Raw genomic sequence first — 15,546 nt, forward strand, 5'->3', positions numbered from 1 at the left:
CTCCTTGGCGACCTATCTCCTGTCCTTTCCAAAAAAGAGCACTGGAAAAACAGACTTGTTTCCAACACAAACAGGGACCAACACAGAGGCCCCGACCCCCATCTCGGCCTGTGTCGCATTCCAGTTTGGACTCACAAGAGCAGCTCCGTGCCGAAATCTAGCCCCAGGCTTCGAGGAGGTCCAGTCAAGACGAACTTTGGCTCTGAGAAGGAAGACGGAGACCAGGGAAGGGCAGAAGACTTGATCCAGGTTGAGGAGCCTCAGACTGGGCCAGCTACCAACTCCAGACCCTGGGCTGGACAGACAGACACATTCACAGAGACACAGAGGGACAGAACAACAGATACTCACCCTCGTATATGGAAGGGCACAAAGGCTCCAGAACAGAGCCAGGGACTCTCCACGTTCCCTCCCCAGGCAGAAGTCCCCAAAGGCAGCCTAGACTCCAACTCCAGCCCCAGGCTTCAGGGCCAGGATGAGGAAACTAGACAGAAAAACACAATAACAATGACAACCCAGGACCAGGACCAGGACCTTGCCCCTCACCCCAGCCCCCCACCTCAACGCATTCTCCAGGCCCCCCAGATCGAAAGACACGCAGCTTCCCCCCACTTTCCGGAAGGAGAGGAGGGATACTCTCCAAACCAGTGGACCCTGCGCTGGCTCCTCTCTCTTGACCAGGTTGATAGACACGTAACCCAGCCCCAACAAGGAAGAACAAGAGTACTCGTTGGAAGCCAGGGACTCAAGAACACTGCTCTGCCTGGATCAAAGCACCCTCACTGGGCCACTGTGTCAGGGAAGGCCCAGGCTTCTCCCCGGCCTACCAGCTCTGATGACTGCTCCTTGCTCTGGGAGGCTGAGAGACAGAATGGACGGGGGGTCTTTTGGCAGCCCAATGTGGTGGACATGGAGAACTGCAGTGCCCAGGGTGACAGTCATACAGAAAGTGAGTAATTAAATATTGTATTGCATTGTCTATAATGGTTACACTCACACACAAGCACTCACACTCACACACTCACACCAGCTCACATGCTCTCGCTCTCTTTCTCACACACACTCAAACACTCCCTCTCTCACACACACACTCCTTCACACACTCACACGCACGTAGACATAGCTCCTTATCATAGGAGAGACAGATGCCAAAAAGTAGAGAGAGATAAGGGGAGGAGGGAGGGAGGGAGGGAGAGAGAGGGAGGGAGGAGAGACACACACACACTCTGACAGTAGACACGCAAGGAAGAAGACCCCAGAACTGTGAGTATAACCACTGAAACACACCGACAGCACTCTTACAAACACACGGCACTGACAGACACACATACGGACAGACACACATAAACACAAACACTGACAAATACACACAAACTAGCAAACACACACACAAACTGACAACCAGACAATCACACACACACACACACTGACAAACACACACTGACAAATTCATACCTGCAAACACACACACATAAACTGACAAACACAAACACACACACACCCTAGCAAACAAACAAACACTCACACGCTGAGACACAAACACTCAGAAACACACACACACACAAAACGTCCAAGAAAGCAGGCTACTGTACAGTGCACTCTTCTTCGCTCTCTCTCTCACTCACTTCCTCTCTCTCTCTTCCTCCTTCTCTCATTAGTGAATTGTACTATTGTACTGCTTCATATATATATACCTGTTCACGAAAGCACCACACAATGTCACGTGCTCTTCATATCACATATTAACTTTGGAGATAAAGAAAAATACGTTCAGTGAGTGAGTGACAGGAAAGTCTCCCTCTCTGTGTCTCTGTGTCTGTCTCAGTATTTCTGTCTCTCTGCTCTATCTTTGTCTGTCTGCCTGCAATTCTCCGTCTCTCTCTCTCTCTGTCTGTGTCTCCGTCTCTCTCTCTCTCTGTCTGTGTCTCTGTCTCTCTCTCTCTGTCTTCTCTCTAAAAATAGGCTCTCATCATCAGGAAACTGTGGTTTTGACAAACAGACTGCAGACAGAGACAGACAGCGGGAGCGAGAGAGAGATCTGAGGGATGGGCAGAGGGAAAAGGAGGGGGGGAGCGACAGATGGAGAGTGGGGGGGAGGGAGAGAGGGATGGGGGACAGATTAAGAGAGAAAGAGAGTGAGAGGATATATGTATGTGACATATGTGAGCATGCGCGCTGTGTAAGCCCCCCCCCCCCCGCAGCTGCTGCACCCTCAGCCAGTCTCCTCCCGTCGCCATGGCAACCCCGGGGCTCGGGAGCGCGCGCGGAGATGCCCGGCCTGGTCACGTGACCCGCAGCCCCGGCGACCGCGCATCTTCCGTCCTGCAAAACCCGCATGAAAGAGGAATCATGCAAAACGTCCGATTCCGATGCACAAGGCAGTACATCATTAATTGATTGATTAATTAATTAAACGAGTGGTAATTGCTCCTGGTACAGGTGATGCTCCCGAGACAGCCTAGTCTGGACATCACGACGACACAGCGAGTGCGTGTCTCTCTTTAATTATTATTAACACACAGATACACAGACACAGCCCCCCCGCGCACACACGATCAGTGCGATTTCAGACACAAAGGAAACGGATTGAACCCGTTGGAGGCGACTGACTGACGGACACAGCAGCATATCAACCGAGGAGGAAGGAGAAAGAGAGGGAGAGAGAGAGAGAGGGAGGAGGGGACCCGCAGACATATCACGACCTGATATCCCGACAGAGAGAGCGAGAGAGAGGGAGGTGTAGAGAGAAAGAGTGTCTGCTGCAGCCTTGTCGCTTTGTAACAATCAGGTACAGATTCGTATCATCATCATCATCATCATCATCATCAAATGCATACGGTTTATTTGTTAATTTTGGAATGTGACATGAGCATCCCGATTCATTGAACTGAAATAATGAGAGAGAGAGAGAGAGAGAGAGAGAGAGAGAGGGGGGGGGCACACAGATATTTGATGTATAATCTGAGTGTATGGTCTATTGCGCGCACTGGGCGGCACAATCCGCGGCTATATTCATGTATTTCCGTTTACAATTCATATCATTACTATGATTGTCCTCTCAGTGTTACGTACATCTGTGACTGTGGCGCTGTGTGAGCGTGAATAATCTCCACCAGTAATACAGCCAATCACGCCGAGTGTAATAATAATAATACATTTATAGTATGTCATGTATGTCATATCATGTCGTATGGCCAGTGTGAAAATGTCACTCAGTGTAGTTGTATGTGTGTGTGTGTATCAGCCTGTGTGTGTTTGTATGATTCAAATGTGTGTGTAACTGTGAGTCTATCACTGTTTACCAGTGTGTGTATGTGTGAGCCTAATGTGTGTGTAACTCTGTGAGTCTATCACTGCTTATCAGTGTGTGTGTATCAGTCAGACAGTCACTCAGTGTGTTTATATTAATTCCCTCTCTCTCCCAGGCAGGATGTCCGAGATCGTTCCCCCGGAGGTGCGGCCCAAACCGGTCGTCCCGGCCAAGCCGTCCAGTGTGGGGGGAGCCGCCCTAGGGCTGGGGTCAGGGCCGGGGTCGCAGGGCTCGGGGCTGCTGGGATACGTGGGCATCGACACCATCATAGAGCAGATGCGAAGGAAGACCATGAAGACTGGCTTTGACTTTAACATCATGGTGGTTGGTCAGTCTGTGTGTGAGAGAGTGTGTGAGCCTATCAGTCAGTCTTTCAGTCAGTGTCTGTGTTAACCCTCTCCCTCTCCCTCTCTTTCTCAGGTCACAGTGGGCTGGGCAAGTCCACCCTGGTCAACACGCTGTTTAAGTCCCAGGTGAGCCGCAGAGGGATGGGCTGGAGCCGAGAGGACAAGATCCCCCGCACTGTGGAGATCAGATCTGTGTCTCATGGTGAGGGAGACGGACATGGAGAGATAATACAGATTCACTGACACACTGACTGACTGACAGACTGATTAAAGGGAAGAACTGATAATATCAGAAATAACAGTGCTAGTACTAATATCTGTGTTATGTGTGTGTGCGCGTGTGCGTGTGTTTATCATATCAGTGATCGAGGAGGGGGGGGTGAAGATGAAGCTGACAGTGATCGACACCCCTGGCTTCGGAGACCAGATCAACAACGACAACTGGTGAGTGACCCCTGACCCCTCTCACTGTCTGTGTCTGTGTTCTTGTCAGTAGATGTGTTGCTTTGGTGTGATTCTACTGTGGGTCATTACACTGTCACTACTGTGTCACTACTGTGTCACTACTGTGTCAATGCAGTGTTAATGCAGTGTTAATGCAGTGTGTGTTCTGTAGCTGGGAGCCTGTGTGGTTTTGTCTTGTTGCTGTAATCAAACAGGGAGTCATACAACTGATTTTTTTTAAATAAGAAAAATATAAATTATTATTTTGGAAAACAAAACAAGGAAGATATCTTCCAACCAGTGGTGTCGCTTGTGCTAATCGGCAAACCATGAAATGTGCGCTGGTTGGTCTTTTCCCAGCTCTCAGCCCCCCAGAGTCCTGCTGCTGATAACCCCCCCTCAGCCATGCCATCTATTACAAACAGGAGGGTCTAGTGATAAACCAGTTCCTCCTGCCCACAATAAATATAATAAACATATTCAACAGTCATAAAAGATCAATACCTACATTTGTATATAGAGAGTAACCATAATTACCACAAGGAGATGCGTCATTAAAAGACGTGAATGCCCCTTCCCTTCCCTGAGACTAGGCCTTGTGTGTTGTTATTATTATTATTTTTATTTCTTGGCAGATGCCCTTATCCAGGGCGACTTACAACATAAGTGCAAAAATATAGAGAAGTACAAGACATCAATCATTACAAATTCAACTTAGCTGAAACATAGCAATTCAAAATAATACATTTTACAAATTCCAATTCCAATTTACACAAGTACAGTAAAAGACTTCCTACATCCTGGATGGTGAAAGCTAAGTGCTGTCAAGATGTCGGGTTACAGACGAGGGCTACGGGAAAGGGAGCAAGGAGGAAAACAATCAAGAACGCGAGGAGCATAATAAGCTGAAGTGCTATCTAGCAGGGATAGAGGACTAATATTACAAGTGCTGTGTTGTGTGTTGTTATAGCTGGGAGCCCATCAGCCAGTTTGTGAGTGAGCAGTGTGACAGTGTGTGTTATTACCATGATATCACAGTGTGTTGTGTGTTGTGTAGTTGGGAGCCCATCAGCCAGTATGTGAGCGAGCAGTATGAGAAGTTTCTGCGGGAGGAGGTGAACATCGCACGCAAGAAGCGCATCCCCGACACGCGTGTGCACTGCTGCCTGTACTTCATCTCCCCCACTGGCCACTCGTGAGTAACACACCAAACATATGCTAACTGAACACCAATCACAACAACCACACGCCAACTGGATAACAACAACAACATGCCAACTACACGCCAACCACACACCAAGCACATGCCAACTGGACAACAACAACATGCCAACTACACGACAACCACGCACCAACTGGACAATTACCACATGACTAACACACATCAACCACATGCCAGCTGGACAACAACAACGTGCCAACTACACACCAACCACATACCAACTGGACAAGAACAACATGCCAACTACACACCAACCACATACCAACTGGACAAGAATGTCAGTCACACAGCTAAGACACACCAATATACTGTCAGTCAGTCAGCTGAGTATCTGCATTAACCCCCCCCCCCCTTTCTGTATGTGTCCAGTCTGCGGCCGCTGGACATGGAGTTCATGCGCCACCTGAGTCGAGTCGTCAACATCATCCCGGTCATCGCCAAGGCCGACACGCTGACCCCTGAGGAGAAGAGCGAATTCAAACAGAGAGTGAGAGACAGAGAGGGGGAGAGAAGAGGACAAAGGGGAGGGAAAGAGAGAGTGGGGAAGGGTGTTAGTGAATCAGTCAGTCAGTCAGACTATGCCTGTATTAATCCTCCCTCTCCCTCCCTCTCTCTTTTCCTCTCTCTCTCTATCAGGTGCGTAAGGAGCTGGATGGAGCTGGGATTGAGTTCTATCCCCAGAAGGAGTTTGATGATGATCTGGAGGACAAGACAGAGAATGACAAGATCAGGGTACCTCTCCTCCTTCTTCATCCCTCCATCACTCCGTCTTCATCCCACCCCTGTACTTTCCCTTTTCCTCCTGCTTCTCTCTGCCTCTAATCTCCCTCTCTCCCTCTCTCTCTCTCTCGCTCAGGAGCTGATGCCCTTCGCAGTGGTGGGCAGTGACAAGGAGTACCAGGTTAATGGGAAGAGAGTTCTGGGCAGGAAGACCCCCTGGGGAGTAGTGGAGGGTGAGAGAGACATTTTAACTGTGCTTTTATTTGTAACGCACTTAAATTAGTCACAAATCACACCAACAAATCCCCCAGCACACGCTGGAGAGAGTGTGACACAGTGAGAGGAGAGAGACACAGTGAGAGGAAAGAGAGTTACACAGTGAGAGGAGAGAGTGACAATGAGAGTGTGATACAGTAAGAGGAGAGAGTGTGACAGTGAGAGGAGAGAGCGTGAAACAATGAGAGGAGAGAGCATGACAGTGAGAGGAGATAGTGTGACACAGTGAGAGGAAAGAGTGGGACACTGAGAGGAGAGAGCTTGACACAGTGAGAGGAGAGAGTGACACAGTGAGGAGAGAGCGTGACACAGTGAGAGGAGAAAGAGTAACCAAATGTAGAGTGAAGGTGGAGGTTAAATGTTTGCCCCGTGAGAGGAGAGAGAATGACACAGTGAGAGGAAAGAGTGGGACACTGAGAGGAGAGAGCTTGACACAGTGAGAGGAGAGAGCGTGACACGATGAGAGGAGAGAGCGTGACACAGTGAGAGGAAGGAGAGAGCGTGACACAGTGAGAGGAGAGAGCGTGACACAGTGAGAGGAGAGAGAGAGAGAGACAGTGAGAGGAAGGAGAGAGCGTGACAGTGAGAGGAGAGAGTGACACAGTGAGAGGAGAGAGTGACACAATGAGAGTGAGACACTGAGAGGAGTGACAATGAGAGGAGAGAGAGTGACACAATGAGAGGAGAAAGAGTAACCAAATGTAGAGTGAAGGTGGAGGTTAAATGTTGTTCCTCATAGCTGCTAACTGACTTCACCAGATGACTTTGAGGATAATTTGACAGAAGTCTGTTTTTTTCTGTTCCTCGAAGCAGCTTAAAGTCCCGCTGAGTAAGCAACTATAGCAACACACCCTGAATTGTGAACCTGCTTCAGCACGGGCGCACTATGAGTTAGAAAGATCTGTGCAGAGAAGATCGTTCTTCTACCCAATGAAAGCACTCGACACACCCCTCTGAAATGGCAACACCCTTCCTTAGAAATCATGGAGCAATTTTAATTAGATCAGCTTTTCGTACGGAACGAGTACTGAGAGATCGCCAAGATAATTCGCATCATTCACGTTTTTCTATTTGAGCGCAATAGATTCAGTCGGCAAGGTATAATTTACCTAATACATCTACTTGAGCCACACATTACCATACCACCCGGCGCAGCCGTGCTTTGACAGTAACACAGACTATATGCAGCGCTGCGCTTGTTTGCTAGAGGCGCATCCTATACTCAGTTGGAAACATTGTCAAAGCTGCTGCTATGAGTTATATCCAATTTAATGAATATCTAATCCTATCGTTATTGTATTATAGACTACATTATTATTATTATTATTATTATTATTATTATTATTATTATTATTATTATTATTATTATTATTATGTTTGTTGTAGTTATCTATTTCACAGGGACAATGCACATTAATCAACATTTAATCAATATAAATTTGCCAGAGTTAGCCAAGTGGCTAATTTTAATCTGTTGTCCCTCACCAGGCAGGTACCTGTAACAAAATATTATACACCAAGTTTAAAAACTAACACACAAAAAATGACATAACATTAAACCTTAAAACAAACTTAGGACAATACTATGACACTAGATGGACTCCAATACAAGTAAAGTAAAACAGAACTATAACAGCACGACTCTTAACAGACATAGACCCCGTTCACATTTGAGATTTAGGCCGGCCCAGGGCCGCCTTAACTCAAATGTGAACGGGGTCAAAGATTTAATGCGCTGGGCTGGGTCAAAACTAGTCCCACTTTTTGACCTGGCCTAACTCTTTTGAGGGGCCTAAAGGCGGCCTAAAAGTGAATATGAATGCGCCGGGCCCTGGGCCGGTGGAAAGCGTCAGTGCGTGACGCAACTCAAGCCACGCCCCCAGAGACTGCGTGTCTTAGTGAAAGAGACGCTGCTTCGTCCCAAGACTAAACACAGACACCAACACAGCTCACACACTGCACAAGAGAGTATTGTTTCTCTATTGTTTGAATGTCATATCGATCTATAGCCTTAAATGTACTGATACATTTCGCTAGCTCACATCTTTATATATATTTAAAAAGTCTAGGCTAAGTAATGAATTATAATCATGTAAACAGTTCAAACTACTCGGTCGATTAAAATAAAAGTGTGTAGCTGGTAAACTTGCTATTGTTTGTTCTTGTACTAAGTATGATTGAAGTCTGAAAATTAACAGTATGCATTTTACACTTGGAAATTGCATTGTGAAATTGTGAACGGGACCAGGTAACTTTATTCATTTATCCGAATTTTGTATTATAACTATATACATTTCACCGAAGCAGGTTTCCACTCTAATCAGTGCATTGTAAAACAAGACCAGCTGTTTACTATCCAATCCGAAATGCGATTATATTGAGCTGAGCAATACAATCACAAATGCCAGCGTTAGAGGTGACAACTGGGACGATGCAGAAATGAAAGCACTGTCTATGAGGATATGACTATAGAAGCATCACAGAGGCTGCTTTCGATGCATACGATTGCATACTAATGCATACGATTTCTTGTGATTTAATGCAGATAAATGTGCTTCGCTTTTGGGTGAATTGTATAACAGCACTTTTAGACTTGCAGAACCGAAGACAGACATTTGAAAAGGGAAATATATTAATTCGATTCCCCATTGAACCAACAATTTTTAATTATATTAGAAAGCTTCGGCTGCAAAGGGTTAAGATTACTTTCAAATGAAATATAGAACTGATCAATAGCCTATATACATGAATATTAATAAGTTGTGATTATAAATACATCGCATACACCTGTAAGCAGGCCTAATATGTCATGCGTCACTGGTTTGTTTGAGCAGATATGTTTAATTCCCGGCATGCAATTTGTTTAGGCCGCCTTTTTGCCCGCATTTGTGAAGGCACTTAGGCCTCCTAAACCCGCAAATGTGAACGGGATCTCTAAAAAAAGCCGGACTAAATTTGAGGCAGCCCAGGGCCGGCCTAATAAGTGTGAATGGGGTCATATAGACAAATACAGATACAACAACACACAGTAAAAATGCTAAAATTACATTGACAAGATATTGTACGAGTTACTAGACAGCTGCATGGAAGATGATTATTGGTGTGCTGTTATTAGTGTTCACAAACCAGCATTTCAACTGGTTTTTGAATGACCAGCAGCTGGTGAAATCTCTTCTGGTTACTGGTAAGGAGTTCCATTGCTTAGACGCTCTGTCAGAGAAGACCGAAGGCACTTCTTCTGAATGGTATGACGCAATCCCCCCTAGCTACAGCTCTGGTTGTTTGTGTATGACTTCTGTGTTATGAAAGCCCCAAGTGGAGGTGGAGCCAGTCCATGTAAGATTTTAAAAACAAGACATAAATGTGTATACTTAATTACATTTCCCTGGGTGTTTGTCTGTCAGACGTCTTCAGTGTTTGTTTATATACTGACTCTAGGACTTCAGTTCAGATAGGGTGGCTTGTGCCCTGCTTGTTGCACTATGTCATGTGAGAAATAATCATGGTGTTAATGTAAATTCTAGCTGCCTCAGTTAAGAGACAGTTTCTAATGAATCAGAAGTTGGACAGATCAAATTTAGCTCTGTTCTGTTTACTTGTGATTTGACAGATAGATTTGTATCAGTCACAATGCCAAGATATTTAAATTCCCGCACCACCTGTAATATTACTCCTGCTACAAAGATGTTTGATTCCAAAACAATGCTAAGCCTTTTGGTAATTGACATTTACACACATTTAGTTGGAGGCATGATAGATTTAGCCATTCTGTGATACAATCAGTATGTTTTTGTGCGGCTTGTTTATTCTTGGCATACATTTGGATCTGTACCTTTGGACATATAGGTATAGATCGTTTATGTACAAACTAAAGAGAAGAGGCCCAAGTACGGACCCTTGTGGGACTCCTATGCCTCAGTTCCACTGGCTTAAGCGTCCGTGTCGTGCCATGCCGTGCCAGACGCTTCCATCCTCAGATGCGTCCCAGAGCTTTTTTTGCAAAACCAGGCTGTTGTGAAGTCCGTCCCTCTGATGGGAGGAGCAGCGACTGTGGGTTTGGTTTGTGTTTTGTTTTAAAAACAGAGACAGGAAACACTACGAGGGATACAGCCTGACGTATTATTTGTGCTTTACATGATTGTAAACAGCGTAATAAATACACGTTTCTGTTAGAGATATTAGGAAGAGCTAAACGTGTAGAGACAACATTATATTCAGACAAGCACATCCCCATAAGAATACGTTTCCATGCGCCACAATAATACTAAATAGTGAATATGTATTGTTATTATTATCATCATCATTTGTGCTAGTATATATGTATTTTAAACGGCACAGCGTGACTCCCTTAACTTATTACTCTTACTACAGATTTGTAACTGCAAACGATACTTTTTGCCGTATTATTTATAATGTACTTATTAGACGTGCTTAACCAGGCAAGTTACAGCTGAAACAAAATACACACGTTTCACGATTAATCATCCAGATACAATATAGCAGGTTATAACTGAACTAAAGTGTGCACGTCTCAGTCATGGCGTTTATGGACGCATTTATTAAACCAGTCCTTAATGTTTTAGAGGGAACCCCACATCTGCTGTATTAATGTATTCATTAATTTAAATTGTAAATCGACACGTTAACTGAATCTTGTTCCTTCAGACTGACTGTCTCTGGATTGTCCTGCACACCATTCACACAACACAGCCTGAAACATGGCCAGCTGTTCATACAATATTAATAACATCGGCTGCTACGATCCGATTATTATACTTCAGTTTATTTTAACTAGTCAGGCACTGCACCGGTCCTGTTAAATCCAAGTATTTAATGCACTCGGATATTAACTGTAAGCAGTCATTGTTTCTGTACGTGGATTTCACTCCATGCTGCTAATAAAACTGTAATTTCTTTGTGATCGCACCGGCACTTGAGATTATATCTTCCGATACAATGTATCTGATCTCTTCCCTGTGTCTCAAGTCAAACACACACCTCCAATTCTGAAAGTGAATCATGTCCTCAGTGGGGACGGACGCTTACGGACACGTCTAGCACCAGCAAGTTAACCGTCCACAAAACATGGACACGTCCAGACGCTTAGCCAGTGGAAACACCCGTTTAAGTGTCCGGGGCCGGACCGTCTGCCAGTGGAAATGGGGCACAACTGAGGATTTAAGAGCAGTTGAGTGCTTATTGTTTACTCTCGTGGACTGCGTTCTATCTTCTAGATAAGACTCTATCCACGTGAGAGCATCAGGAGAGAAGATTAACCTTGACAGCTTGGCAATAAGGACCTTATGACAGACAAAGGCTTTCCTTAGGTCAAGGAGCACAGCATTCGCTCTAAAGCCAAACTGCATAGGATGTAACGTGAAAGGGGTGTTGTTCAGCTGGAAGACATGCTGCTCACACACCAACTTTTCCGCTACTTTGTACACTATGGGTAAGATAATGATAGGTCGGTAATTGCTAACATCGTTGGAGTCGCCAAAGATGTGTGTCACTATAGCCAACTATTGATAGCCTTAGTGATGGCAGGACCCAGGGACTCTTTATGGGTTTTAAGCATAAAAGAGTCCATCCCATAAACATCTTTAGCTTTTGAGAATTTACACCAATCAGCCATAACATTATGAGCACTGACAGGTGAAGTGAATAACACTGATAATCTCGTTATCATGGCACCTGTCAGTGCGTGGGATATATTAGGCAGCAAGTGAACATTTTGTCCTCAAAGTTGATGTGTTAGAAGCAGGAAAAATGGGCAGCGTAAGGATCTGAGCGACTTTGACAAGGGCCAGATTGTGATGGCTAGACGACTGGGTCAGAGCATCTCCAAAACTGTAGCTCTTGTGGGGTGTTCCCAGTCTGCAGTGGTCAATACCTATCAAAAGTGGTCCAAGGAAGGAAAAGTGGTGAACCGGTGACAGGGTCATGGGCAGCCAAGGCTCACTGATGCATGTGGGGAGCGAAGGCTGGTCCGTGTGGTCCAATCCAACAGACGAGCTACTGTAGCTCAAATTGCTGAAAAAGTGAATGCTGGTTCTGATAGAAAGGTGTCAGAACACACAGTGCATCGCAGTTTGTTGCGTATGGGGCTGCGTAGCCGCAGACCAGTCAGGGTGCCCATGCTGACCCCTGTCCACTGCCGAAAATGCCTACAATGGGCATGTGAGCATCAGAACTGGACCACGGAGCAATGGAAGACGGTGGCCTGGTCTGATGGATCACGAGTTCAAGGTGTTGACTTGGCCTCCAAATTCCCCAGATCTCAATCCAATCGAGCATCTGTGGGATGTGCTGGACAAACGAGTCTGATCCATGGAGGCCCCACCTCGCAACTTACAGGACTTAAAGGATCTGCTGCTAATGTCTTGGTGCCAGATACCACAGCACACCTTCAGAGGTCTAGTGGAGTCCATGCCTCGATGGGTCAGGGCTGTTTTGGCGGTAAAAGGGGGACCTACACAATATTAGGCAGGTGGTCATAATGTGATAGCTGATCAGTTTAAGTGAACTAATAATATCTAGTACCTTCAGAGATTCAGAGACTTCCCTTATTTTGAAATTGGGCCTATTTACATCAACTGGGACAAGATCTTGATGAGTCAATAAAGTAGTTATTAAAGGCCTCTGCTATTTCAGTTGGGTCTTGTGTCAGATTACCATTCAGTTTCAGTTCTGGTTGTTTCCCTGAAAGCTTCTTTATCTGTTCCCATATCAGTTTAGCATTGCCCTTGGCCTCACCAATAATATGAATCACAAAGTTAGCCTTGGCTTTCCTCAACTCCACAACAACCTTATTCTTTAGTAATGTAAATATTCATTTATCATGCTCTTATTTGGACTTCAGGGCCTTTTTAATGCAAAGTCTCGCTCCCTCATTAGCGTCCATGAATCTGAGTTAAACCATGGCAGGCTGTCCTGTTGAGCTATCCTGCTCTTCACTTTCCTGGTAAATGTTACTATTGTGTTTTTAATTGTCTCCAGCAACACACTGCTCTCTAATTCTACACTGTCCCCTGACAGGAGTTCATCCCAGTTGATTTGCTTTATTGCATTGTCAAACTTATGCAGATCCGCAAAGTCATTGGTGCTGTACAGTCAGAACCACATCAAGGCACCTCGGGACCACATGAGGCCGATTTTGTGAACAGGAAATTCGTTTCACAACGTTAATGTACAGGTGCTTATGACGTTATCCCTTACATTAAATTACAAATCAGCTACAATTCAGCAACTCATGGAAATAATCCAACATTTTAATGACAATTCTACAATGCCAGTGCTAGACTGTAGGGTATCAGAATTTGGATAATACTGTACATCATCCATGACTTGACCTCAGTTATTCCCATATGATCTGTGACTCCACCTGCCCCATTTCAAATATTGAAGCCAAGTGGCCAGGCTCTCTGCACGACTCAAGAATATTCAGTCTACATTGTGTCAGAGGTTCGACATAGATGTAGGAAATAATCTTATTTGTCAGAAACCATTGTTTAAAGATTTGTTTGATGAAGTGATCTAATAGTGTTCATCTCATTTGGCTAAAAAGGCAAAGAAACCATGTATATCAGACAGATTCATTAGTATAACATAATACTTAAATATGTTTGAACAATGGCAAAATATGACAAAACAACAGAGAGCTAACGATTCTGATGCAGCAAACTCTCAGTCCATGTTACATTCAATTACTACAAGCCTGCAGATTTAAGCTGAATGTGTGTGATATTATTATAATGGGGTTAATACAGCCTGTGTAATAAAACATATATTTAAAATGAAGTGAGTTTTGCCATGCTTCCTCTCTGGACTTGGCAGCAGTGGTGGTGTTGCTCTCTGTTTGACATCATCTCCGGTGCAGATCAGTGTCTCTGTGCTCTGCAATCCTCCCTGGTGAGGCGGCACGAGCATGCTCACGACCCCGGGTTTCTCAAGTCGGGATCCAGTTAACGAGACAAGTTTAGCCTCTATTCAGCTTTGAGGAACGGATATACCGGGATTTAAGTGATCGGATTAACTGAATCTGGCTAACGTCTGCATAGCCTGAATTGGTTCAACCAGGTATGAGGAATGGGTCCCTGGAGGGGTGTGAGAGGCAGTGGTGTGTCGGGGGGGCGGTCTAGAGCTCACTGACATAGAGCTGTGTTTGCTCTAATGAAGAGAGGGAAAGTGGTATAGAGTGTGTGTTGTTGATTTTCTATTCTGTTTTCTCTCTTTTGTAATAAATAGACATGTCTCTCTCTCTCTCTCTCCAGTTGAGAACCCCGGTCACTGTGAATTCGCTCAGCTACGGGATTTCCTCATCAGGTGGGTCTGACTGTTACTGATCCATTGATTGATTGATTGATTGATTGATTTACCTGAATTGATTATCCTGTCTTCTCTCCTTCTCTCCCAGGTCTCACCTGCAGGACCTGAAGGAGGTGACCCACAATATCCACTACGAGTCGTACCGCGCCAAGAGGCTCAACGACAACGGCGGCCTGCCCCCCCCCTCCGGCAACCCCCCCGACTCCGAGGACACTCATGACAGCAACCTGTGACACGCGTGCGCTGAGACATGCACTCACTGACACACACACACACTGAGACTTGCACAACACGTCCAATCAATCACATGAAATCAGATCAAATCAAAGTTGAGTTGACTCTTCATCAGCTCAGAGCACATCCAATCACTTCCAGTCCAATCACGAAATCATATCCAATCAGCCCCAATTAATCAGGTCCCGAACATATCGCACACAACAATCAAATCAGATGACATGAAATCAGACCAAATCAGATCAGGTAATTTGAAATCAGATTCAATCGACTCAAAGCTCTTCCAATCACAGCACATCAATCCCCGATATGAGATCCAGTGAAATCGGAGAACTGAAACTCCACAGTTATACAACTCACGCACTCTCTCACTCACACACACACACACATACAACTTAATGCAATAACTAAACCACAAACAACACAAAACATACATAAACAAACCAACCGTACATTAAAGATGTCTGTTAAGTGACATATCTTTGAACTGATTAATTGGATTAACTGGAAACCAACCTACACTGACCATCTCTGTGGAATGAGCAGAGAGAGACAGATGAAAAGTGAGAGGAGGGGAGAGAGAGAGAGAGAGAGAGAGAGAGTGAGAGGGGAGGAGGAGGAGGAGGAGCTGGGGACGGCACTGTGTTGTCCTGTAATGGCCAGTGTGG

At 45.3% G+C, this 15,546-nt stretch overlaps 1 protein-coding gene across 2 annotated transcripts; it reads left to right on the forward strand.

Annotated features, from left to right (window-relative positions):
• Window positions 1–1,224: 1,224 nt before the first annotated feature.
• septin3 (septin 3) lies at window positions 1,225–15,353 on the forward strand. 2 transcript variants are annotated; one of them, XM_066707346.1, is made up of 10 exons: window positions 1,225–1,263; window positions 3,426–3,638; window positions 3,731–3,859; window positions 4,020–4,101; window positions 5,159–5,296; window positions 5,693–5,810; window positions 5,960–6,055; window positions 6,180–6,276; window positions 14,590–14,641; window positions 14,733–15,353. In XM_066707346.1, the coding sequence occupies exons 2-10, from the start codon at window positions 3,431–3,433 to the stop codon at window positions 14,875–14,877; spliced, it is 1,065 nt and encodes a 354-aa protein (XP_066563443.1). In that variant the 5' UTR covers window positions 1,225–1,263; window positions 3,426–3,430; the 3' UTR covers window positions 14,878–15,353. The 2 variants fall into 2 exon arrangements, with proteins under 2 accessions (XP_066563443.1, XP_066563442.1); XM_066707345.1 differs by lacking the exon at window positions 1,225–1,263 and adding an exon at window positions 2,314–2,788.
• Window positions 15,354–15,546: the final 193 nt, after the last annotated feature.

Source organism: Amia ocellicauda, chromosome 6, assembly GCF_036373705.1.
Source record: "Amia ocellicauda isolate fAmiCal2 chromosome 6, fAmiCal2.hap1, whole genome shotgun sequence".
NCBI classification, from domain to species: Eukaryota; Metazoa; Chordata; class Actinopteri; order Amiiformes; family Amiidae; genus Amia; species Amia ocellicauda.